At 48.2% G+C, this 25,714-nt stretch overlaps 2 protein-coding genes across 4 annotated transcripts in view; one reads left to right on the forward strand and one right to left on the reverse strand.

The window, feature by feature from the left end:
- The window catches only part of YWHAE (tyrosine 3-monooxygenase/tryptophan 5-monooxygenase activation protein, epsilon), a 12,574-nt gene extending 10,224 nt beyond the window's left edge, over positions 1-2,350 (forward strand). For both annotated transcript variants that reach the window (XM_009874324.1, XM_009874322.1), the window contains one exon: positions 1,420-2,350. Coding sequence is in view for 1 of the 2 variants with exons in the window: in XM_009874322.1 (XP_009872624.1) it covers positions 1,420-1,472 (53 nt within the window). In the remaining variant the exon portion in view is untranslated. The remainder of the gene's footprint in view (positions 1-1,419) is intronic.
- Positions 2,351-4,334: 1,984 nt separating this feature from the next.
- The window catches only part of MYO1C (myosin IC), a 29,042-nt gene continuing 7,662 nt past the window's right edge, over positions 4,335-25,714 (reverse strand). The window contains exons 1-32 of one of the 2 annotated variants that reach the window (XM_009874326.1): positions 25,421-25,474; positions 23,556-23,711; positions 22,655-22,770; positions 19,334-19,532; positions 18,427-18,507; positions 17,515-17,694; positions 17,228-17,326; positions 16,882-16,995; positions 16,284-16,355; positions 15,887-16,006; positions 15,573-15,655; positions 14,806-14,911; positions 14,345-14,425; positions 13,876-13,967; positions 12,697-12,791; positions 12,418-12,464; positions 12,065-12,145; positions 11,838-11,943; positions 11,202-11,319; positions 10,883-10,996; positions 10,628-10,704; positions 10,404-10,472; positions 9,904-9,988; positions 9,528-9,687; positions 8,696-8,779; positions 8,369-8,462; positions 8,203-8,258; positions 7,600-7,735; positions 6,433-6,503; positions 5,959-6,056; positions 5,585-5,684; positions 4,335-4,556 (exon numbers count right to left, since the gene is read on the reverse strand). In XM_009874326.1, coding sequence (XP_009872628.1) covers positions 4,530-4,556; positions 5,585-5,684; positions 5,959-6,056; positions 6,433-6,503; positions 7,600-7,735; positions 8,203-8,258; positions 8,369-8,462; positions 8,696-8,779; positions 9,528-9,687; positions 9,904-9,988; positions 10,404-10,472; positions 10,628-10,704; positions 10,883-10,996; positions 11,202-11,319; positions 11,838-11,943; positions 12,065-12,145; positions 12,418-12,464; positions 12,697-12,791; positions 13,876-13,967; positions 14,345-14,425; positions 14,806-14,911; positions 15,573-15,655; positions 15,887-16,006; positions 16,284-16,355; positions 16,882-16,995; positions 17,228-17,326; positions 17,515-17,694; positions 18,427-18,507; positions 19,334-19,532; positions 22,655-22,770; positions 23,556-23,681 — 3,087 coding nt within the window. In that variant the 5' untranslated portion in view covers positions 23,682-23,711; positions 25,421-25,474 and the 3' untranslated portion in view covers positions 4,335-4,529. Of the gene's footprint in view, positions 4,557-5,584; positions 5,685-5,958; positions 6,057-6,432; positions 6,504-7,599; positions 7,736-8,202; positions 8,259-8,368; positions 8,463-8,695; positions 8,780-9,527; positions 9,688-9,903; positions 9,989-10,403; positions 10,473-10,627; positions 10,705-10,882; positions 10,997-11,201; positions 11,320-11,837; positions 11,944-12,064; positions 12,146-12,417; positions 12,465-12,696; positions 12,792-13,875; positions 13,968-14,344; positions 14,426-14,805; positions 14,912-15,572; positions 15,656-15,886; positions 16,007-16,283; positions 16,356-16,881; positions 16,996-17,227; positions 17,327-17,514; positions 17,695-18,426; positions 18,508-19,333; positions 19,533-22,654; positions 22,771-23,555; positions 23,712-25,420; positions 25,475-25,714 lie in introns of those variants that run through there. The other variant, XM_009874325.1, reaches the window with a different exon arrangement.

The raw sequence follows: 25,714 nt of genomic DNA on the forward strand, positions 1-25,714 counted from the left end.
AACGCTTGGATCTCTGGCTCTGTGCCAGAGCTGCGCAGTGTTCTGCCACTTGGGGACCTGGTACCCTGCCCAGGTCCAATACGCTTGGCTAAGACCTAAAGTAACTTAACGTGTCTGGGAATTGAGCTGCATACCTGGATGGAAGAATATTTGAGCATGAAAAGTACTTTCTCAGTCGCCTGTTACAGGAGTATTTGCTTCAGTGTGTTGGCTAGAGCATGCTCAGATCTTCTTTTAATCATCTTCCTGGGTTAGGGCTTCTGCTTTCCTCTCTTAAATGATCTGCTACATAATGTTTAATGTAAATTTTATTGTTGTTCAATGTCAGATATCTTGTGTTCCTAGGCCACCTCTTCCAAAATCTACCTTGTGTTGTACCTGCTGATAATTGTGAATCTGGACATGCTCTGAGCAGGCATTCCGGTTATATGCTGGAAGTCATTAGTCTCATCTGATTTGGATTTTATTGCACATTTGTTTGAATGGGTAGTTCTCGTTTATTTGCCTTAAGAGAATCCTTTTGTTCAGGATAATTGTGAAGAAAATGTATTTTTCAGTTTCTTTAATCAATTAACTTAATCGTGAGTGTGTTACGGCACTAGCTGAAGTACATTAAACCTTTTCCTGTTGCAGCAGGCAGAGCCGTTGCAGAGGGCAGGGCCTGCTTCTCGCCCAGGGGCAGCTGCGGTAGAACCCAACACTCCCTACAGGAGTCTCTGTACATCGACTTGCCGTTCGCTGCATGTTGCAGCCTGGTTGGATAGGTCCAAACTGGCTGTTTCTTCAAGAGAAATTAATTTCCACACAATATTTTCCTTTAATATTGGTTTCTTGTTATATTGGACTTGAAATAAGGACTTTTTTTCATACTTCTTTGGGTACCTTTTATTTTATAAAATTGACTGCAGTACCTTGCTGTTACTGAGACTTGAGCAGACTTGGGCAGAAGAAGTCTTTAATTTCTAAAAGCAGTTTTGGTTTCATGTATGTGACTAGTGAATAGATGTCCTTGGCGGGCTCTGGAGCAAAGATGAGGTTTTGGGGAAGGCGTTTTCCTGATGTTGATGTGCAGCCGTTGTGATGTCTTTATCTCGGCTGTTCACCTCTTGACCAGCAGGACTGGTCACGGGTGCAGCCCCGCTTCTCCGAAATGGAGGTGTATTGCTTGGCCTTAGCACAGAGTGCGTCTTCTGTAGCCTGTGCTGCGGGTCTGTAGGAAATGTGAGGAGGTGGTTGTCAGACTTAATTTCCATGGAAACGCTTCACTCCAGAGCTGGCTGTTGGGAGTGTGGGATTTATGCAGATGTGTGAGCGAGTGTGTGTGCTTGCATGGAACTATTAATCCCTGGGTGCTTGTTAAGCCATTCTGCGCGTCTCCTTGTAAGTTAACGTCTTCCTTCCTTTTGAACACTTTCATAGGTGAAGAACAGAATAAAGAAGCGCTGCAGGATGTGGAAGATGAAAACCAGTGAGACACAAAGGCCAACAAGAGAACCCATCTCTGACCACCCTTCCCCTTCCCCACAAAAACCCTCAGTGTCACTCTGAGAACCACCAAATCTGACTTTTACATTGGGTCTCAGAATTTAGGTTCCTGCCCTGTTGGGTTTCTTTTATTTTTATTTTTTTTTACACAGTTTAAAAGTTCTTAAAGGCAAGAGTGAATTTCTGTGGATTTTACTGGTGCCAGCTTTTAGGTTCTTTAAGACACTAACAGGACTGCGTAAAGGCTCTTTCAGCATTACTGTATTGTCTCCTGCCAGATGTGGCCAGATGCCATCAGAAGTGGATGTTACCCCTGAAGGCCGTTAGACTTGTAGGGAAGGGATGTGTTATGGCGAGGTAGTGTGCATGTGGTGGCATTTTTCTTTCTTTTTTTTTTTTTTATAACTGTTTAAACTGAATTTTATACCAATGTTTAAACTTTAATTGGGTGTTTAGCTTGAAGTTACAGGTTGCATTGGGACATATATTGTAGTGGTTTTACTGTATAAAAACAGAAGTTTCCAAACTGCTGAAATGTTGCTGAAAATCATGGTGCTGGTAACAGTTCAACAATCCGTGGCTGCTCATTCTTGCCTATTCTTTACTTTTCCTCCAAGCAGGTTAGCATTGAAGGTGGCATTGATAAGCCTGCATGCGTGTTCAATATTTTTTCTTTCTCCCTCCCCTTTCCCCATCTCCCTTCGCTCGCTCAACCTCTTTTGTTCAGTATGTGTAACTTGAAGCTAATTTGTACTACTGGATATCTGACTGGAGCCACAGATACAGAATCTGTATTGTTCTTACTGAAACACAGCATGGAATTAACATTAAACTTAAATAAAACAAACCTAAATTAAAAGCCAAATACTACTATGACCTTCTTTTTATAATCTAGTTATTTTGGCAAGAATAACTTTCCTTTGTTGCTTGTAGTAGGAACCTTTGGAGGGGGAAGAGAGAGAGAAGTAACAGCATTGTTCTTCAGGCAGGAGAAAGTACGGTCCCAGTGTGATGTGTAAGTAGTGCAGCAGCGAGCCCAGCCTGCCTGGCATCAGGGGCAGCCAGAGGCTCTGCCCTGCTCCATATCCAGCCTTTGCCTCCCTGGATGCACAAAACCCTGTGATCTCCTTGGTGTGTTTCGCACTTGCCCCTGCGGCACTCCTCATGCAGGCAGTTATGTGGATGGAGCAAAGGGAAACGTTTTCATCTTAACGTCCGCCCTGCTCAGCTGGTGCCCTAAAAATCTCTTTCTGGGAGCAATCTCCTTGGAATATTTGTGTAGACAGATTGGGCCCAAGGGCCAAAGAGATTCAGGATCACAAATGAGGGGGGGAATCCTGTCCTCTCAAAAAGCGTAAGAAGTGTGATGAAATAATTTCTACAACAAAGACAAGGTGCGGAGGGTTTTTTTGTAAAAATTTATTTAGCGTAATCTTGAAGAGGTTATATAGTGGGATATACAGCGTTGTGTAGTACATACACTCCAGCATGTACAGCGGTCTGAGTATCTGTGCTACAGTGTATGTGGCAGCCCAGGCCTGGGGCAGTGTTTGGTAACTGCAGATGTCAGAAACCAAAAAGTTAAGAGATTGAGCCGATACGTATGTGAGTGGCAACATGTTTGGTTATAGTTTATTTAGGTCTTGCCGTAACTTGCTGCTGCATCAGGGTGTAGAGGTGGGAGGTGAAGAGTTCCTAAGGCAAGTAGAGTGCAGAGTTTGCGGTCTGGAACTCAGAAGCTGGAGCTGGGACTTGCTGTCAGCAGATATTTGAATGTGGCTGGTCACTCTGGAGCCACTTGAGTTCTTTGTTAAATGAAGGTGCTTCGTGTTAACCCCTGTGCCACAGCCTGAGCCCAGCCTGCACTCAGACCTTGTCCCTTCTGGCTCGGGGTTAGCCCTGCTTGGCAAGGTGCTTCCCTGCCAAGGAGCCAACAGCCAGGGGGTCAGGAGTGCCAGCAGCGCCGAACGAGCCAGCTCCTCCTCTTCACGGCAGTGCTGAGAGGCATTTACAGAAACTGTGGAGCTTTACTGTGGGAACTCACGCTTCCAGTTATTGCTGGCAATGAGAAACAGCCGTTTTTTCGGAAGGTGCTGCTCTGAGCCTGATGAGCTGTGGGAGCAGGAGGGGTGGTGACTCCCAGACAGGTGCAAGGTGGGAGGGAAAGCTCATGTGCACATCCTGTGGCCCAGGACTACGGGCTTCATTTCCAGCCTAGAGCGGCACAGAGTAGTAGTAATCACGGTTTGTATTACATACTTTTTTGGATGTGTGGATATGAACAAGTTCCTACTGTATAAAAATATTGTTGTAGAGCAAGAAATGGGACAGGTGACTTCAAAAACAGGTAAGTCTCTGGATCCAGATCAGTGATGAAGTTACATGATGGGTTTTTTCAGGTTAATACCATACAGTCATAAACTAAAACCAACAAATTCCAAATCTAAAACATAAAAGTTTCCACATCAACTCCATTTCTTGTAGTTTCTCTCGCATACTCAGTATTTACAGGGTTTTACTCATTTACACAATATGGCTTTAATATATTGTAACACAAAGCATCAAAACATCTTGCAGCAAAATTCTTCATAAAACATTCTTTCTGAATATATAAAGTTTGGCATTTCATTGATTTGGCTGACAAAGCAGCAGAGTTACTTGTTTTCTGATTGTGCTTTGTGATGATGACAAGCACAAATTTTGGTCGTTTCCCTCAGGGTTTAAACTCTGTTAATAGAGTCAGAGCTGCCTCTCCCTCACAGCCCAGCTGAATAGGTTTCATGAGCCCCGGTTTCACAGCCACGGCGTTGGACCCGTGTGTTTGCCGCTAAGGTAAGGAAGAGAAGGCCTTTCTTTTGGAACTTCTGTATTAAGACAAGAAAGCAAGATGCGTTTTGTGGTTTTTCTGAAAGTGCAGGTCTTTGGTAACAATAAACAAAATGAGCGAAGCAAGGAAGGCGCGGGGGTTTGCTGGTGTCCAGCCACTTCTCCAGGGTTCAGTCAGCCTGATGGAGGAAAAGGTCCTGTTGTAGTGGCACGTTTTATCATCGAGAATTCAGACGGGGAGCAACCTGCAGGAGAAGAAAGACAAGCTAGAAAGTGTGTTGAAAACAAAGATGCTGCAACAGTTGTAGCTCCTAAACATCTTTAAAGGGCACTGAGGACTGGCTCATAGAATTCATGTGGTGTGTTGCAGTATGTAGAGTTTGCTTTCCTGTGAAGTGCTGAAACTGCCGTCTCGGCAGAAATCCAAAGCAGATATTGGCAATTCCGTAAGCTAGAAGCGGCCCCGCAGTGCCTGTAATCCTATTAAACCCACCTCCCCAGGCTGAGAGGCCTGGCTTTGCTGAGGGGGTGGGGCAAAACTGGAAAAGTGCTCCTAGGGATGGTTTGAAAAGTCCAGGGAGGAAGATTGCAGGATGCATTTTGTCATGGTCCTAAGAATTTATTTGATTTGCCTCAGTTGAGCATGCTTAGAAAATGTGATCTCTGTTCCTTGCACAGCCTCTGGGCATTCCCTGGAGCACGGGATCCTTTGGCAGGGCTCTGTGGTTCTGTTCTGGGCGCTGGCACGGGGGGCACAGCGGACGCGCTGACGGCTGCTCTGAGGCTCGGCAGCAGCGCAGGGGAGCTCACCCTCTGAGCTGTGATGCTGGGAGTGAGTGCAGGCTGAATATGTGCTGGATTTATTTCTGAATAACCTTTAAGGTGACAGTCAGAGGTGTGGCTCTAGCTGACAAGCAGGAAGACTACAAAAATTCTGAGAAGGGATTTTTTTTTTTCCCCTTTGTTTTTGAATGCCTTCTTAAAATTTTATTTGCAACAGAGCATTGAAGCCTGGATCCTGGGGAGGGGGAAAAAAAAGTGATTGCTCGGACAGTCTATTTTTAAGGCTGACAGTCTATTTTAAAGGCTCTGGAGACTGCAGGAAGAGAAGGTGAGTGCACAGCTCCAGTTGGGGAAAAGGCTGGTAGAGCAGGGTGGTGCATTCAGCAAGACAATCTTGAGTCCATCTTCTAGAAACAGCTTAATTCCAGAGCCTGGGTTTGGATCTGGTGTAAGTGAACCGTTATTCCTACCCACCGCAGCCTGTACTCACCACTGTGAGATGCCCGTTCTTGGCTTTGGCGATAAGCAGTTCTGATCCCGATATAAAGTCAATTATGCCTTCCTTGCCGTGCCCACCTGTAAATTTTATGCTGTGAAAAGAGTAGGAAGAGAGCTGATGAGTACTTGCACCCTCTCTACTAACTTAGTTTTACCCTTTCCCTGTGTAAGTGGCCGACTCGCATTGATGCTCAGCTGCAACAGAGCTGTTGGTCCAGGACCTGGAGCCTTAGTTACGCCGTGTTCGGTACGTGCTGGCGGTGCACAGCTCTGCTGCTGTCGCCCCTCCGTGCTGGAGCACAGTTCTCTTCAGAACCAGCTCAGGAAAACCAAGGCAGCTCCTGCCAGGGCCTCGGCTCCGCTCACCTGCCCTGGTTGATGTTGACGTTGTTGACCTTGTCTGCCTGCATGGCTGTTTTTGTTAGGGTCTCAATGACGTGGTCGCTTTGCAGTACAACATCTCCCTGGGAGGCAAGAGACAATTGTGTATGGTCAGGGCTTTGCAGGGTCAGCACCCAAAACGATGATGCTGTAATGAACAGGGGTTAGCCCGGAAAAACACTTCTAACGAGGACCAGGCTTGGCGGAGGTGGCCGGGGCCACTGTTGTGGGTCACACTGCACCTACAGCAGTTTGTGTACGGGGGCGCAAGGGACAGCACCAGCCCCGATGGCGAACGAGTCACTGGGGAACCCCCTCTGTGAGCACATGTCAATGTAAGGGAAACACTACTGAGAGCTGGCACAAAGTCTCTTCCTCCCACCCTCCTCCAGCTGGATCTGCTCTTCGTGGCTTTAATTTCCAGAGGTGGTCAGAGACACGAGGGACGAGGCCTCCTACCTTCTGTTTGTTGTCCTCGCAGTGCACGTGCAGCACAAACAAGTTGTCGCTCAGGCTGCTGACGGAGATGCCTGCAATAGAGAACGGCCGTCTGTCACCCCACAGCACCGCAGGATCCCTGCACGGGTTTGCTGCAGAATCTCTCCCAGGAATGCGGCAACTGTTGTTCCCACGCCAAGAAACCCGACAGCTGAGCAGCGGCATGGAAGCGCTGGGCTAACGTGGGAGGTGAGGTGCAGATCCAGCCCTGCGCTGCTGCAGGTCCTCGTGACGCTCACAGTGACCGACGGGGCCTCTGAGCTCGGTGTTTCTGCTCGCCCGGCCAGCGCCGCGCTCTGCCCGGGCACTGTGAGCACCGGGCTTAGCTTCTGCAAGGACTTGCTCATACTCAATAAATGGGGGAAAAAAGGTCCTTGCCCTGAGGTAGGTGGGTAGGGATTTGCTAAGGAGCACTGTGCCATGTCTCAGGAGCATGTTTCTTCATCGTTTATTTTTGGACTTTGTTTAATATCTTGGTACTAGATACAATCTGGATGAGCTACCCAAACTGAGCCAGCGCAGCCCGAGCAGAGAGGAACGTAGGTCTCTGCCACAGTAGTGTCACACGGGAGTCAGAGAACCCCAAATGAGTGTCACCCTTGGAAACCACTTCCAGTGGTGACAGGTACAAATGCAGCAGATGGTTGCATCAGGCTACAGGGACGTGATGAGCCCCCAGCGGGCTGTGAGGAGGACTGTGAAGTGAGAGGTGTCCGACAGAGCCAAGCAGTGGCTGTAGTTCAACAGACAGACACGGCAGTTTTCTCTCTCTGCCCGTGTTCCTCCCTCTCGAAAAGTATCGAGTCCGTACCGAATATTTAGGGGGCTGAAAGCTGTAGCAGGGTCCTGAGCAGCTGTTGTGCAATAATGACACAACTCCCCTGCGGCAGAGACCTGCGGTTGGGAAATGACTGAGGAGGGCACTTGGGGGAGATGAATTGAGTCATTTTTGTGGAGTTTTAGAAAAATTCAGTTTCAAGGTACGAGATTTAAAATGCTCGTCAGTGTCAGATAATTCCTTTCTTGTCTAGGACAAAGACAAATTGTTATTGTGTTATTTAACTGTAGCCAAGGTGAAGACCGACCTCGGTGCAGTAAACCAAACCCCATTCCCGTTACCCTTCGTACCTGTCAGGTTGGCGTAGCTGATGTGTTGTTTGATTTTGGATTCTTCAACTATGATGACTGCATTTTGGGTAAGAAGCAGCTGCCGTGCTCTTGCTTTGTATCCTTTCCGGTCATACTTGATCACAGGAACCGCGTACTGAAATAAGCGTTAACAGTGCTCAAAGTGCCGTTCGTTTAATTGTCAGCTGCCTGCCCTCTGGCCGGGAGAGCCTGCAGGAGGCACCAACCAGGGGCTGGGAAGCTGGGAATGCAGACAAGTCTTGGGAGTCCTGTTCTCAGCTCTGCCACAGCTTCCCTCATTGACCCAGAGGAGTCTAGAGCTGTCTGACTGAGACTTGAAAATCTAGGTTCAGTTTCAGGCTGTGGAGGTCTTTCCTTTCCTCTCCAGCCGTGTTAGCTGTGACCCTTAACTGATGGGATTAAACTTGCCTGAATCTCCAAGTGATGTTTCTGAGCCATAAGCTCTTTCCACAGACTGTCCTCTAAGGTATTACAAGCCTAATACAATGTAAAATTCTTGCATTTTCTTCAGCTACATAATTTTCTGATATTCTGCTAAATAATTCTAGAAGCTTGACAAAAGCATTAGGACACGTATCTCACCTTAATTGCTTCATTTTCTAAAGCTTGAAGGACTTTCGCATTTATCTCTTCATTACCTACATTAAAACCAAGAGAGTTAGGGGTCAGAAAGAGAAGCTTCTAGCAAAAGAAGAGTAGTTGAACCCACCTTCCCTTCTTCCTCTTAAAACTCACACCACCTACTCACCAAGTCGAGTGTTGATGAAGAGCCGAGGAACGCTCTGAGGGTAATTGTCTTTTTTACCCTTAAAAATCTCACTGGCAATTACTTTTTGTTCCAACTGCAAGGGCAAAAGATGGATTCTTGTTTAGTTTTAAGATTTCTCCTTAATAAAAAGATAAAATTTGTCTAAAAAAAAAAAAATGTTCCCTTTTTGGTTCTTTAGCAGTCGTCATCTAGTTGTGACCTGAATCACACCAGTCACAGAATTACCTACACTACCCCACACCCCCCCCTTACATTTTCAACAGCTGCCCTGTCATCAGCGTCGTTTGTGAAAAAGTTGTCTCGTACCTGCTGCTTCCACTCCGGGCTGATTCTCTTGCAGTAGGTCCAGACCATGTTCTGCATACAGAGCTGCCGCAGGAGCCGGGACGCCTGCAGAGGAAGTTGCGCAGTAAATGAAAACGGTTCAGAATTACTGACCAGTTCAGACAGCGACGACCGATGAGAAGCAACTGCAGAAAGTGCATTGCTGACTTAAAATACTCTTTCATTACCGAGAGCTGCTTTTAAAATTAAATAATAGGATGTTTGATTTCCACTTCTCTAGAAGAGTTTGCCCCAGAGCATCCTCCCACCTGCTTTCGAATGGAGAATGAACGCCAGGAGCGCTCTGCTTCACACGGCTGTGCCCCAGCCCTGCAATCCACACAAGGAGCTCTGAGTAAGGTCACTGGGACCTTCTGCAAAGTCTTGTTTTGATCAGGTAAAAAACCAATTCTGCCAGACACAGAATAATAATGGCAATAGAGGCAACTGCACTGTCGTTGCGGCCACTTCAGCTCTCCAGAGGGAATTTCATTTGTTCAGAGAAAAAGGGAAGAAAATTTCAGAAACAGATGAGAGAACCTGTAGAAAAGGGTGTTACAAGAGCACCACACTCTCGAGAGATTTCAGTACTACAGCTCCAGTATCTTGATGGATGTGCTAATTCCACCCACGTGATGATGTCTGGATTCATTCTACTCGTAGAGACGCTCATGAAACGTGGGACTGGAGCGAGAATCTGGTCTGTTCTTCTGAGAGCAGGAGGGTCCCCTCAGGCCACTGGTGGCCCCTGGGCTTTGTTTCATGTCACCCACCCCACGTGCCTCTTGCCCGACCCTGGCGTGGCGGTGCCTACCTCGCAGAGCGATGGGGGAGGAGTCGGCCACGATTTGTCCAAAACATTTTTTGGTAAATTACGCTTGAGGTTCATCAGGAAGGAGAAGCGGATGTAATCGAGGAAATACTCGTTCTCTGGGCAGCGAGGGTGGTTCCGGTAAATAAAACCTTTAATGAACCTGAGGAAGAAAAGAAATTCATTAGAAAATGAGAAAAGTGATCAAAAAATCAGTGATATTTAAAGGTCTCTTCCAATCCAGTGGATTCTGGGGCTTTATGTGTTTTAATTTATTTTTAAAAAAGCCCTCTGATAGTCTAGTAACAAAGTTTATTCTGGTCATCTTGCTGTTTTGGAATCAGTACCCAGTTGATGGCTTGGATCGATCTGTACGCACCTTCTGATAGTCTGGACTGCCCACTTCTTCTTGGCAGCTTTTCGGCGTCCCAGGGTTCCCCGCCACCAGGACTGGATCGCTATTGCTGAAAATAACACAGAGATTTTGCAGGAAGTGAGCTCCTTCATACCCACAGCAACTCCCTACGAAACCGGCAACACGGAGCGCTCAGGAAAGCCCATTCTGGAAACAAACAGCCTTTAACACGACATATGGGAAAGACTATAATTTGAGTTCTTAACGGGACGATCCAAGGGATAAGTGTCAATAAAAAGCACCGGCAGCTGCTGCGTGGGGGCTGCTCTGTGAACGCGAGTCCAGAGTCTCGCACACTGAAGGCGGCAGGACCAGGAACCACCCCGACACTTCTGCTCTGCTCCTGGCAGGGCTTTGGCCTTGGGAAGGTTCTTTCTGGCACATCAAACCCAAGTCATCTCTGACAACAACGGCCCCTTCGCACCCTGCACTGACCCAGCGCTGCACTTTCCTTGCTCTCGTACCTGAGTGTTTCATGTGCAGGAATTTCTTCCGGCGGTAGAAACCTCTCCACGTGGCCTGCATTTTTGTTGCTGAAATTGCAAGAAAAATTGTGACCAAGCAGATTTCGGTAGAAAAAGGCTCAACTTTTTAAAAAGAAACCCCTCCCTGAACAAACAGATTAAAAACAATTAAAAAACCAGCCAGCTAACTGTCCCGTGAAGTTAGTGCAGCCTGTGTGACTCACCCAGACTCTGCTTCCTCACTTCCAGAGCATCTTCCGTTGCAAACAAGGTCTTGGGAAAGCGGATAAAAATCTTTGTTCTAGAAATAGAAATACAGAATTATGTTTCAACGTGCTGGAGAAGTTTGCTTCCTGCCCTTAGCATCCCCTTTGGGATCTCTGATCCTTTCCTTCCCCATTAGAGAAGCCTTATGTAAAATCAGCGACGTGGTCATCCAATGATTCATATTCTCAAATTAAGAAAACAGGAGAACTAACCGTCCCATTTTGTACTCTTCCTGTTTGTAGCCAAGATGCTTCACCAGCACGGCCACGCCGTCGTGGGGCCGGCCGTCCCACGTAGGCCACGTTTCTGGACAAAGCGATTTGTACCTGGTGAATCGACAGGAGAAGGAATCTCAGGGAGGGAAGCTGGGCCGCCCAGGGCAGCAGGGAGAGCGACCGCGCTTCTCGCTCCCTCAGGAACAGTAAATCTCCCGGGTAAGGGCTGTTCAAACAGCTCCCCAGCCCCAAACGCCCACAGCACCAAGGCCGGGGGGAGGAAGCGTCAGGGAGAGAAAACTCCAAGGAAACGTACCTCTGCAGGAAAACCTCGTATTTTCTTCGATACGCAAACCCAGCTCTGCGCACTCTGAGGTTCTCCATCAACCCGAGGTATTTCACTTGGTGTCGGATTAGAACTTCATCGAATCGATCTTGAGAAAGCAGGAAAACAGAAAAACATGATTAACGTGGAGCTGTCCCTGCTGCAGGAAAGGGGAATGTTCAGCTCTCGGTTGTACTTCACAGTTACCTTCAGCCTCTGACCCCTCCTCGCAGTGCAAGTCCCACACGACCCACGTCGTGTCTCCTGTCTCCCCTCCCCCCCACCTTTCAATATACATTTTTATCTAATTCCAGAAAGACTTTCTCCTTCAGGAGGAAGAAATGAGGGAGAATAAAGGTCAGAAGTTACGTCAGTTAATAATTCTTCACTTTAAATGTGACCCTACTCCACCCAAGACCAGTGCTCCCATTCTGATTCCTGGCTGCTGGTGCTGCCACCACCTCCCTACAAGAAGCTCTGGCTCAGGCCCAAAATGAAACAATCGTGCAGGATTTCTGCCCCAGAGCTCCCTTCTGTGCCTCACGGACTGAGATCCAGTGGTCTAGATAGGGCTGTCAGAGGGGAAAAAGAACCAACCAAACCCAAGGAGAGTGCCCAGGGTCATACCAGCCTGTTTAGCATCGTTAGGTTTAATGCACCGAATGTAGGAGGGTTCTTTGGACATCAGAATTTCCATGAGTTTGGAGAGGCTGTTTTTAAACTGAGTTGCTGCCTAGGGAGGAAAAAAAAACAACACCCAACCCTGAATGAAGTGATGGCTCGCATTCAGATTACCACGCCAGACAGGACACGCTTTTTAAAAGAGGAAATAGTCCCGGATCCATCCCTCTTACCGTTTCAGGTCGCTTTTTGTCTGTCAGCTCCGTCCTGTCAAAACACTGATTTATGATGGGATTCTCCGAGTTGCACATGGTCTGCAGAGAGAGACGTTTTCAGAGATAAAGTACAGAGTATCCTTCAGAGAACTATCAAACATGGGACAAAACTGTTTGTTTGGGGCCTTTTGTTTTGCTTTTTAATATTAAAATGAACTTTGGGCACCTCAGTCTGTCTTTTCCTAGTGCAGCCTCACTGACACGCGTTCTCCAGGCAGAGTCTGGAAGAATCGTTTCGCTCAGGTGCCCACCCCCTTTTAAACCTGACTCCAGTACTCCCGAGTATTGAAACGTCCTCTATCCACACTCACCTCCTTCAGGTTCCGGAAGAGAAGGTCATTGTTTTTATCTAGAAAACCTGGAAGAAAAAGAAACTGCTCAGGCTCCTGCTGCTGTTCCCGAGGAACTTCACAACAAGGCAGGAATTTGAGAGGCGAAATTAATCTGGTTCATCAAACACTACGTGGATATATTCTACGTCCAGATTTTTCTTTCCTCTGTAGTGAAGCTGTTTTAATTCTGAGAGCCGAGGGTGGGAGATAGAGAGATGAGCGAGAGGCAGCGGGGACGATGGACACACACACACTTACCTGCAACGCTGTAGGTGACCTCTCCAGCGTAGTGCAAAAGCCGAAACTCCTCCCGCCCCAGTGACTTGCGAGTCTTCTGGTCAGCGAGCTTGTGCCTGGTGAGAAAGCGAAGCAGCTTCGTGAGAAACAAACGTCTGTTTCATGGGGGGGATTCACTTCAAAAAGTACTTTGATGCCAGGGCAGGACTGTGTGAACACAGAATAAATCCAATTTGCTAATTTTCAAAACGAAAAGTAAATAAAGAGTCGTCAACTGGCAAATCACTAAAATGTCGTAACACTTATTTGTGTTTATTTCAGATAGATGAACTTCCAGCTTCCCGGTTCTGTGCACATGAAATTAGAGCAGAGGCAAGAGGGCAGCGAAGGTGCTGGCAGCGGGCGGGCACACCCACGAGGTGCCACACAGATCCCGCTCTGAGCATAAGCAGAACGTTCAGTAAGAATAAAAAGACACTCCGAGCTCCAGAACCGAACCATCAGACAGAACCGAACCACCAGAAAGGTCAAGCAGGGAGTTCACGCCATGGGACGGGGGTGGCAGCACTATGGGTAAGTGCTACCAAAGTCCAAGGAGGGTATCAGTGCCCTCTGGGAAGCAGACGGGCACGGAGGTGAGTTAGTGCACCATCAACGCTCGTTTCAAAAGCACCAACACTGCTGAAATCATCCTTACGCACAGATGCCTCTGAACACTATTCTGCTCCGTGTTCCAGCAATTCCTAGGTCTGACTTGAGCTGTCAGTCATCTCCCCCCAGGCAGCCCTGGGTGCCGGGCACCGACCTGGCTTCATGCTCCAAACCAGAGCGTTTGTCACACCTCAAGTGTCGGGGCCACGTCGCGGAAGAGCCGAGAGGCTTTGAGGCTGCAAATTCCCGGGATGCTTTAGCAGCAGGATGCCGGGAGGAGATCAGTGAAGAGGCAAGTCAGGAATAAGAGTTTTGTTGCTCTTCTTGTGTTTCGAAGCACAATCTTGAGGAGAGCAAGGCAGGCAGTGCTGACAACTTAGTCTGTGTTATCTTATCTCACAACCTCTGGTCAAAACTCTTTGGAAAGAGACCCAGCACACGTAGGATGCTACTGACATACACATGAGTTACACTGTTATCTCGGAATAATTAAAGGATCCACACACTTGGATCCTACCAGTATCTGCCCGTGGGTATGTGAACACTCACGTGACAAAATGAGGGTGGTTCTTCACAGTCTCCTCCAATTTCTCCAAGAATGTCGTATCTGTGGCATCCCCGGGTCTCAGACACTCTTCATCCTACACACACACACACGCATCTTAGTCCCGACTGCTCGCTGTGCCCCAGCTCCGGTTCTGCCTCCATGAGACACGGCCCCAGTTTCACCCTCTGGCCTTGCAACGGGCAGGGCACAGCCCCAGTTCAACAAAGGAACTGCTGAGCTGAAAAGGAAAATGCTTTCCTCCTTCCAGACTGCCTGGAGCCTTCCCCAAGGGCAGACGGAGGTGATACAGCTTGACTTGTACCGGTGTCCCTGGTCAGCGCATCATTGCATTGTCCCGCCTGCTCAAACGGTCCTAAAATAAAACCTCAAACCATTTTTTTCTGTGTTTTTCCCCCTGTTTTCCGCTACACTGCCCCAAATTTTTGATTTAAAAAGGTGTTGTCAACTCACCAGAATAGAAATGATGCCTTTGAATTTCTCTTCCACCAAATCACAAATTATTTTGTTATTGAAATACTGAACTGGTTCCCACTGCAAAGACAAGAAATCACACTTGGGTGAAAACAATTCCAGACCGGAAAAAAACCCCATGAACATTTCAGACAGCACCTTACTGAAACAATGTTTCTGTCAAATTTGAAACAGAACTTTTTCACTCATCACATTTGTTTTCCTAATGTTCCCTTTAAAAACATTTTTTTCTGTCAGAGTAAAGGACTGAAATGGCCTTACTCCCTTGGACAGTGAGACACAGAGAGCTCCCAAAGTGTTTTAAACAGAAAGGCAGAAGGGAAGCTCTTCATTCATTTCCTTTGGAGACCATTAGTAGCAGCTCCTGTTCTAACCACCCGGCCTCTGGCCTGCAGGAGGGGCTAGAAGGAGACGCACGAAGGGATGGTGGTGGCTCTTACCGCGATGCCTTCCGACTCGTATTCCTCTTGCTCCGACTTTAATGTGAGCTCTATGAAGAGCTGCTGCAATTTTTCATTACAATAATTAATACAAAATTGCTCAAAGCTGCAAATAAAAAAAATCAGAAAAGTAATCACTAACACTGGACCACAAGGAAAAGAAGCTCTGTTAGTGGGCAGCAGCATGGATACATCTCTGTGTTGATCAAGAGGAACAGACTTTGTGAAATGTTTATTTACTGAAGGTAAAAACTTAGTAAGTTTGTTATTTAGTGGGTCTTGTGATAGAGTTCCAGCAGGGAAAAAAAAGGACACAAAGGATGGAACACAGATGAACTTAAAACTTGTAAGAAGGGCCCAATAATACGGCAAATTTGAGAGTCTCGGTTCCAGACTCGGGCACGGTCCCATGCCCTGTTTAACAGCTGCACTCACGCCATCTCAGAAAGGTGCTGCCACAGCCACCGGCGTGCCAGAGAGCAGACAAGGCACAGTTCACGCTGTCGTGTGGATACGGCCCAAAAAGGCAACGAGTCTTTACAATCCCAGGAACGATACCAGCTGTAAGTGCTAATGCTGGCAGCCCCCAATGCTAGAAGCCCTCTGATTATCAGTTATTCCACTGCTTTCCTAAAGCTGAAGCATCACCTCCTTCTTACGAAGAGAACCAGAGATGGGATAACACCTTCCTTCACAACAGAAAGAGAACTCTGTAGTGACCAGTCATGCAGAGTTCACTCAAAACCCAGACACCGACTGAAACAAACCTGTTGTGCTGGAAAACCTCAAATCCATAGATATCAAGCAAGCCCAGAACTGTTGTACTTCTCCAGCCTGGAAACTCTCCTTCCTGCAACAGGTAACAAAATAAATGTTGGTACGTCCTCACAGCTACGATCCGTCACTGGATCCTACACACTCAGTTGCACCGTTTACTCCTTGTCCTCTTCGTAACAGAAAACGAACTCATTTAGAAATCACTGTGCAGCGCAGAGCTTACCACTGCTCTGCTTCGCAGCCACAAGATTTGAAACTTGCTTCACCGCTTGGCTGGATATGGGCAAACAAAAGCTTCATTTACCTTGTAAGCGAGGGACTTGTTAACCTTGTTCACCAGCCAGGAGAAGGTGCGCCCATAGATCGCCTTTGCGAGCGCGTCCCGCGCGTAGGCCGCCTGCTCCAGGTTCAGAGGGCTGATGAGCTGCGGGGAGGAAGAATTAAAAGAAACAGTCGCTCAACAGCCGCCCCACCGAGGGATTAAGTTTCCCACGTTCATTGTTAACACACAGCCACTCGGAGGCAGCTTGTCTGGGCTCAGATCCCATCGCTGTCTCCCGGCCGCGCAGGCTGCGAGTCCCCGTCAGGCTGTGGGACACCCACACTGACAAGGGAGACGTGAGCTCGGCACTAGCAAGAGAGCTGTGTCACTGGGTTGATTTTATTCCACGTGCCTCCCAGATCCCATGTCATGTTCTCACCTCTTCCCCTTTTGCTATGATCTTCTTGTGGATCAACGCGTCTCGAAGGACAGAGCCCTCGACGGCTAGAAGCTGCAGAGCAGGAGGACACAGAAATCAGTTTACGAAGCAGTACAGTCTATTTATTAATAAGAGTTCCAAGACATCAGAAAGGCTGGTTGCTAAAAATCACAGTCCAGTGAAACCACCCGTTATTTCCCCTCACACAGCACGACCTCTGCAGCATCAGTCCTTCCCTGCCCTCCCGCACACCACCTCCCTTCCGGCAGTGCTAGGACCTAACAAATATATTGGCTTTGTTGCTTTGGCACATAGAACTGATCAGCAGAGCCCCCAGGGTTGGTCTTTCTTCAAAACTCTTCTCTGGGGTAGGTCTGTTCCTGAAGGTGAAAACCTCAGGTCAGTGGTGGATCAAGTGATAAATAGAGAATTTGGCAATTAAAGGGTTTTGATGTTAATATTACCATTTCATTTTGGTCAAATAAAAATTGATGAAAACTTCTAAATCATATTCTGAAATGATACACTGCTACCAGGTTCACAATAAAGAGACTTTAATAATTCATCTTCCCTGTAACATCTCACTGGCAATACTCACCCTAGCCAGGTATTTAATCTGATTCTCTGTAGTGACCTGAGCATTTCCTTGCTCGTCAGCAGCGAACTGCACGTTGCCCAGATGCAGCACGCTAGCCACGATGCTCAGCAAATCCTAGCATGGAAGCAACAAGCAGAAATCAGGGTGATGAAATAAACCCGCAGCGAGAAAAGGCAATGAGGATTTTGTGCTAATTAACATTGTATGAGAACATTTTGTATTTTTATCAGGATTTTTTGCAGAGAATACACTCACTCCGACCCTGCCTTTGGTCCAAAATAACAAATCAAAGAAGAAAAATTCCTTAGGCGTAGGAAAATGAGCTGTGCAGTCAATCCTGTCTTACCTCCACCTCACTGTCATTGAAGCTTATAATGGAGAGGGCTCTTCGCACAATCTTCCAATCATTTTTATCATTTATGGAACTGACCCTTGCACAGTGACCCTAAAAAGACACAGTTTGATAAAATAAGTAAACAAATGTCAAAAGATACATTACTCATGCTCAATACACTCCTGCTAAGTCATCTCAGTGTTATTTTTGAAGTGAGGGAAGGAAAACAACAAAGTCAACTGAGAACGTGTCGGTCCTGTAATATAACAACATCATAAGAATTACCAGTTAATGCACACCTTTACTAAATAGTGATACTGCTGTGGACTCTTCTCGAGGCCCAGCCTTCGCAGCAGGTCTTCTTCTCCTCCTTCTAGCAGCTGGTAGAAAATGTGGAAGTTCCTCTCTCCGTGATTCTGGTGCACAACTCGGGATTTCTCCAGGAGGTAGTTCAAGATGTGGCCCCCGACAGGAGCACCCTAAAGGAAACCAGACACATCGAAATAGTTCATCACCGTAACAAGAAAGTGTGTCTGCTCCTCGGTGGTCTATCCAAAAGACAAACAGGATAGAAAACGACAGACAATTATCTGGCATTTTGTATCACAGTCTCTATTTCAGCTACAACATAGCGGCAATTGAGTTTTGAAGCGCAGGCAAGATGAGTTCTCAAGTGACAATAACACGACACTTGTGTAAACAAAGGGATCTCGACTTCGGTAAAATTCCTTCTCCGAAGGAATCCAACACAAAGGAAAAGCAACAAAACTGCGACGGTGGAGGGATTATATAATGAGACACGTAAAAAGTCGCAGCACGCCAAGCTCCTTGTTCTTGCACCGGGTTCATCTTCACAGTGTGGGGCAATTTGGACCGGGATCAGAATCAAAACAAATTTTACGCACAGGACACGCACTCTCTCGTGTGGATTTGGTTTGGGAGTATCCATTTGCATGGTGCATGTATGTCCTAGAAACGACAGGATTTAATCTCACTGTCTCCCCATACAGAGAAATGAGGGAAAAAGAAAGGGAAGCACATCCTATAAAATCCTCTGGAACCAACTTTTGCTGCGACAGACTCTGCTTATGCTCTGGTCAAGGGAATGTAAACCAGCCGCTCCGCACACACGTCAGTACAGGACAGCACGGGCCACAGAGACCTGCTGGGACTAGGACTAGTTCTGAACTATAAAAGAGATTTTCAGTTACCCTGTAATCAAACTGCACATCCATGTATTTCCCAAATCGGCTGGAGTTGTCATTCCGAAGGGTTTTTGCATTTCCAAAAGCCTGAAATAGAAACGATTGGATAAAAATAAGTAAGCATCAAATAAAATTATTTATAAACACTGTGGTGAAGCCACCGGTTGTTTATTTACAGCTACTAAAGCCCAGGCTTGTCCTTTTTGCAAGGGAAACCATGAAGGAAACAGATTGCAGCCCAAACCCCAACGCCGATCTTTACACCCAGTGCGAGCGCTGCAGATGGAACGTGCCTCCAAAAACAATTCCACCTCCCCCAGCAAACTAATTTTAACGCCAGTTCACTGCTGACAAAACACGTCCTGTCTGACAGCCTCTTCGAAGCCTCTTTCAGTCACGGCTGCAGGCCTGTGGGCACCTCTCCTCTGTTTGGGGACAGAATGGGAATATCAAGGCGAACTCCAGAGACAGCTCAGGACTGGACACTAGAGGACACCACAGCACTGGAAAATGCACCCACAAACACTTTCCTCAGTGGGCAAGGCTGCTCGCAGCGGATGTGTCCACTCCTGGCTTTGCAAGCCCGCGCAGTGTGGCGGGGCTACCCCCCCAGACCCCCGCCTCTCCCTGCGGCCCGGCCGCTCCAGAATTGCTCCTGGAGGCCTGGAAAAGGCCAAGTGAGTTCAGCAGCAGGCGGTCATTTCTTGGCCTCGGGAGCAGATCGGGATTCCCCCGTGTGCAGCGCAAACCATCCATGAAACCGGCGTTCCCAGGCCACAGGATCCGCTCCGCACAGACAGCTCGGCCATGCCCAGCAGGGTCCAGCTGCGGCGCCCACCCCCTCAGCTGGAAAACGTGAGCGCTGCTGGCCTGACCCAACGGCAAGTTTCCATGCTGCGGGCTCTAGAGTTACCTCCAGGACGGGATTGGATTGTAGCAGGCGGTCCTTCACGGTTTCGACCTGCTGGCTGGCTGGACAGGTCACGGCGTAGTACTGCAGGATCTTCTTGGTGGCCTCTGTCTTGCCAGCCCCGCTCTCCCCCGAGATGAGAATACACTGATCCTTCCTCTCCGTGCGCAGGGAGCGGTACGAGTTGTCTGCGATCGCGTAGCTGAGGGACAATGACAACCAGGCGTTAGTTTGTTGCCACAAGCGAAGGGCAGAGGCTCCTCAGCTGAGACTCCCGCAGCGTGAGCTCCCAGTGGAGACGTCTCAGAAAGAAGGACGTGTCCAGGGGCTGGGGAGGAGCATCTTGTGTCCATATGCTGGTGGTGACATGGGAGATTGCTGACATCTCTGTGCACATCTTAACCACCCAGCTAAGTTTCTGCAGGGTGACTGCACAAATCTATCAAATTCCTTTTCAAAGCTGTTCTTTTGGCTCTCCCTGATGCAAAGAGGTTCTGTAGAAGACAACTAAATGGCGCAGATAAACTGATTTTTCTAAATATACACGATGTCTCAACATTGGTCTCACAGGACAAAGAAGCTTTACATTCAGGAGACGTTTTGCTTTCCATCGATCTTTAGGTTCTCTTTTAAGGGATGACACACTCAGAAGGTCACAATTTGCTATCTGGGTGGCTCCAGCATAGCCCAACCTCTCACAGCCTCTTGGATGGCAGAAAGGACGGGACGAGCCAGCACAGGCTGCTTAAGGCACCTCCCAGCTGAGGCCAAACACCACCCAAAGCACCAGGCGCCTGCGCAGGGCCAGCGTTCATCGCTGCCAGCCCTGGAGCCCTGCTTCTGCCTCTGCTGCCCTTCCTTTCTCTTTTTCCCCCTGCGACAGACCAGGCAGGGTCTCACACCAAGAATCACACGCTAGAGAGCAGGAGGATGAGTGTGATAGTGGTGGCGGTCGCTTACAGAGGGAGAGAGGAAAAGAAAGATCAGAGAGATGCAACAGGAGAGGATATAAGAGGAGCATCAGCCCTTCCCAGGGCACTCATCTAACATGACCTCCATAACAATAATTTCAGCTGTCCTATGCGCGGTGATCAAGCAGATATCTTGACAACCTTTCAGTAGCTTGCTTTTCGTTTCTTTTTTTTTTTCTTTAAACTCTCATGCTGTGAAATTAATTGGAAATAATCACAGCAAAGTAACAGCCGTGGCCTCCTCAAGTCTATTAATACCTGATGCTAAGGCAACCCCACCGAGCTCCCTAGCAACACAACTGCACACGCACCCCACCGAAGCCATCGAGTCCTTCTCTCCCCATCCAAATTCTGTCTCTCAAGCATTTTGAAAACAGTTGAATAAATGTAAAATTTCATTTACACTTTAAGCCTTTACTGGCTGATCTTATAGCACCTACAGTGCTATAAAACCACAGAGCTCTGGTTCGGGCAGAGAGCAGGCAGTCACACACACCACGCACGGAATCCCGTGACGACGGGCACGGTCCTGTCTGTAGCCACCATCTCCAGAGAACCCAGCACTCAGGCCTAGCCTTAAACTATTCTGACCCCGGAACAGCAATCTTGAAGCATTTTGGCTTTCTAGAATCAGTTTAGGGTAAGAGGGGAAAAAAAAGACATGTGAAATACTATAAAAAAAGAAGCAGCACAGAGTGCTACACCACACAGCACTTTGGTGCTCCTCAGAATAAACACCTAAATAATCAAATAATGTAATGTTTTTAGTGGAATTATAAAAACAGTTGGAAAATACTATTTTCCTAGTTGGAGCAGCTCTGGTGTTCAGTACCACAGTTCTCAAGGGTTTACTTATGCACTGCACATTTTACGGTTCCTTACGGGACAGGTTAAAACCATAAAGAGAGTGACCTAAGAAATAACCGGCTGCTTTGTGATTTAAGCCACCCTGTGTAGCCCCTACAGCCATGGCCGCCTGCCCGCTCAGCGCCTCACCGTGCACGCCAGCGCTGCCGTCAGGCTCAGCCCCACGGCCAGTGCGCACAAATCAAAAAAGGCAGCGACAGCCCCAACGATTTTCCCAATTCTGCCCTAAGGACAAGGAAGCCCAAGTGGCTGCGCGGAGGCCAGGTCTCCGTGCGCGGGCAGGAGGGCAGGGGACCCCCGCAGCAGCCACAGCTCATCGGTCTGGGCCGAGAGGGGAGCTGAGCCCTCGCGGGGGCCGCGCCGAGAACCACCCGACGCCCGATAACGCCTCTGCCCGTTCTTTTCTCGGGGCAGATCTCTCAGCTGAGGCACCTGCACACAGGAGCTACTGACACATCCACACCAATGGGAGGACTCAGCAGGTTTGAGCGCAGGTTTTGTCCAGTTTAATTGTCCCCCATATAGGTCAACACAAAAGCCTGAAATGCTGTAAGAATCACATTTTTATCATAACAACTAAAACTTCAAGTGTTCCGACGTTCCCAAGTAATGGTGTTTCTCTCCCTCTCTGGGCTCGCAGCGCGTTCTGTTTTGCTTACTCTCCTGGGCTACGTGCCAGTAATAAGAAACAATCCAAACAGTTTGCTCAAAAATAATATCATTTATTCTCCCAAAATCTCTTGCAGAAAAAAAAAAAATCACAAAAAAACTTCCAAGAGGTGCTCAGAATTTGGCCCTTGGTCTTGAAAGAGAACATTTTGGAGCCAAATGTCCTCAGCTCTCAGTCATCTTTCTCTTTCAGTCTGACAAAAAAAAAATTCAAATGCTTTCAAAAATAACTTCAAACCTCAAACTTCTTTTTTTTTTTTTTTCAAATGGGAAATTGGGAATGCTCACTCAGGCCAGACCATGTAAATAAATACATTCCTTGTTCCAACAGGCTGACGGTATCGTAGCAACAAGGGAAATACCAGATAAATATTGGTCAGGCAGTAACAGCCGAGCTAGGAAAGAAACCAGCACCCGTACAGACACGCTCTTTCCCCTCGTTAGCCCGGTGCTGAGTGAGCGGTGGAGCTGGAGGGGAAACTCACAGCCCGGAGGCGCAGACCCCAAGTAACCCTGGAACAATGAACTCCTGTCCTGCCAGGGCTGGGGAAGCAGCTCTGTTCCTGCAGCCAGGAAGGAACCAACTCCCTTTCCAAATCCCGCGCTCGCAAGGGCAACTCATCCTCTTCGGAGAGAGGAACAGGAATAGAAAGAGCCGCGCACACCACACCCTCCGAAAGATCCTTTCTATCCCTGTGATTTTTAGTGCTGCATCTGGGACGAGGAGAAGTCCCATTTGCTTGTTCTCACACGCCGTTATTGCACACGCCAGCGTGGGAAGGGCACAGACCACACCGTTTACCCACAGGCCACTCACAGGTGAGGAGAAACTTCATAGAAGCTGACGCCCCGGTATCGCTCCATGTTCTGTTTACTGTAGATTTCCAGTTCCTTGTATGGATTAACCGACACCAGAACTGAGCCAATGTACGTCTGAAAAAGAGAACACAAAGCAGAGAGGTTACGGAAGGTCTGGCAGCAGATTCCCCCAGAGCCCCGACCGCTCTGAGGGTCGTGTGCTGTTGACAAGAGCTGCCTGCCCCCGTGTCCTGGGGGTGCTGCTGGAGGCTTCCAAAGGGGTCAGGGGGGCTGGAGAGGTGACCTCTTAGCACAGTGAGAACGCCTCTGCGGGAGTTATACTAGACAAAAATAGCACCTGCAAACAGCTTTAACCAGCAAGAACACTGGATTGTTCCTGATATACCACTGGGACCGAGTTCAAGCCTGGAGTTGTTGAAGGCCCACCATGGAGTGAATTCATGAAAGGGAAGAACGTGGTGTGAGTTGGATTTTCTGTGCAGGCAAGACCTGTAAATGCCAGCAGAGGTCAACTGGAGTGCTGCAATGAGGCCCCACATCTGGTAACGTGACACTATCCCGGACGAGTTTGGACACAAGGGACCATGGTCTATTAAAGATCATAGAATCATAGAATGGCCCAGGCTGGAAGGGACCTTAGAGATCATCGAGTCCAACCTCCCTGTTTTGGGCAGAGATGCCACCTCTCGACTAGACCAGGCAACACATGGGGACCAAGCAGGAACCCTTGACCTCGGCGTAGGTCCTTGTTGCCAGCACCGCGCTCAAACCACCGAGCTAACCGGCCCCCTAATCTCCAAATCCACCTGCACACCAAAGCTGGAGGACTGTCTTCCACAGCAAACACCCAAATTCTGGTCACTGATGCACCCTTTGGTGCCTGTCACTCTGCTACTCACATAGATCAGATTCTCCTTGAAGCGCTTTCGCAGATTTTCAATGAACGCTGCTTCGCTGGTGAAGTTCTCAAGGAGGACAAAATCCTGCACCCCGACACGGTCGCGGGCTGTGAGAGCACTCTCCATGGTCAGCCGAATGCCGTTAGTCCCCGCTCCCTGTAACCAAAAGCACAGGAAGGTTGGGATATCTGTGGGTTTGCATGCAACAAGAACCATCAACCACAACTACCCACAGACAGGACAACGTATACACAGGAGAGGATATCAGAATAACCCTGCTGCTACTGCTGAAGACACTGGTCAGTGCACGCCAACATTTCGTCGACTGGTTTATACCAACTGCTTTGGTGGAAGACAAGCCAGCACTAGGAAAAGCTATTGCTAACTTTCCAATCATTTTAACAGGAATCAAGCAATCACTCAAGCATTTCATAAAGAATAAATCTTAGATTTCCTTTCCCAGGCATCATTTAACAGGAGTGAGATTGAAATGTGTTCCCTCTGCTTCTGTCTCTCATTTCATCACAGGAAGTCGTTTCGAGCTAAGGAATCTTTTATGACTAACGGTGATTCATCTCATGAGCCAACAGCTTCACGCTGCTGACCAGTCTGAAAGCTTTAGCAAGATACTCAACAGGGAAATTCTGGGAACATTCAGAACTAACGAGAAACGGGCATTTCTGCATCCCATGCCACGGAATTTAGACTGTGACACTAACACCTGTCCCACGCATCGAGCCACTTCCATTTCCTGACCCCGCCTTAAAGGTTACATTTTCAATGTGACGTGGTTCAGACACAACCACCTTTAGAAACCACAGGTCTGCTGACTTCTTCACTCAACCTCACGTGTTAAAACTGGGAGAGCAAATGTGCTCCAAGTGACACAGTCACTACTTGCAGGGAAAATCTCTACACGACAGACAGACGACACACGAGGCACAGAAGACAAGAGACACTACAGAAATCAGGGACAGGAGCCACAACATATTAAACCATTCGCCTCAACCTCTGCCTGCATTTCTTTATCACATTCTGACATCCTTCTTACTTTGCAAACTCCTCACAGCCAGCACCATTCTCCTAAGTCACTTCCCTAAAGCACTAAAACACTTCAGAGAACCTGGTGTTACATCGTGGGGTGTTGCCATTGCCGGCACGACCAGCGATACCCGGGCACGCTCTCCTGCGGCGGCGCTGGGAACCACGAATGCCGGGTCGCTGCTGCTATGATGCTGTCACAGAACCACAGAGTCACAGAACCATAGAATCATAGAACTGTCAGGGTTGGAAGGGACCTTAAAGCTCATCCAGTTCCAAACCCCCCCGCCATGGGCAGGGACATCCCCCACTCCATCAGGCTGCCCAGAGCCCCATCCCGCCTGGGCTAGCCTGGCCTGAAAAACTCCCAGGGATGGGGCTGCCACCCCCTCTCTGGGCAACCTGTGCCAGGGTCTCCCCACCTTCATGGTGAAGAGCTTCTTCCTCATGTCCAACCTGAACTGACCCATCTCCAGCTTCAATCCATTCCCTCTAGTCCTGTCACTGCCCGACATCCCAACAAGCCCCTCCCCAGCTTTCTTGTAGCCCCCTTGAGATCCTGGAAGCCACAGTAAGGTCTCCTCGGAGCCTTTTTCTGCAGAGTGAACAGCCCCAGCTCTCAGTCTGTCTGCACAGGAGAGGTGCTCCAGCCCTCTGAGCATCCTTGTGGCTCTTCTCTGGACACGCTCCAGCACGCCTAGAACTGGACGCAGCACTCCAGGTGGGGTCTCACCAGAGTGGAGTAGAGGGGCAGAATCCCCTCCCTCAAGGTCATGCAGCCCCAAACCCCTGCACAATGATGTAGGTGATTTTTGCTGATTCACGTTGTCAGGTAGTTCCTTTCTGCTCCTTCTCAAGATATAACAGTGGTCAGAGCAAAGGGAGTGATAGCGTGCAGGGTTAAAAAAACCAAAAACAACCTTGCTCAGAAGATTTACCTTAAGTTTTGTTAAGTAGTAATAAAGGCAAGCCCCACTGAAGCATCAATTCGAGCCCAAATGGGTGCAAATTCCGTCAGTCTGCAGTTGTTTAGATTTACCAATCATCTACGAATGCAGTTGTGCCTATTCCTGCAAATTATAATTGGCTTCCTTCCTGAAAGCCCATAAGTGACTGCA

The sequence above is a fragment of the Apaloderma vittatum genome, unplaced genomic scaffold, assembly GCF_000703405.1.
Source record: "Apaloderma vittatum isolate BGI_N311 unplaced genomic scaffold, ASM70340v1 scaffold10708, whole genome shotgun sequence".
Taxonomy (NCBI): domain Eukaryota; kingdom Metazoa; phylum Chordata; class Aves; order Trogoniformes; family Trogonidae; genus Apaloderma; species Apaloderma vittatum.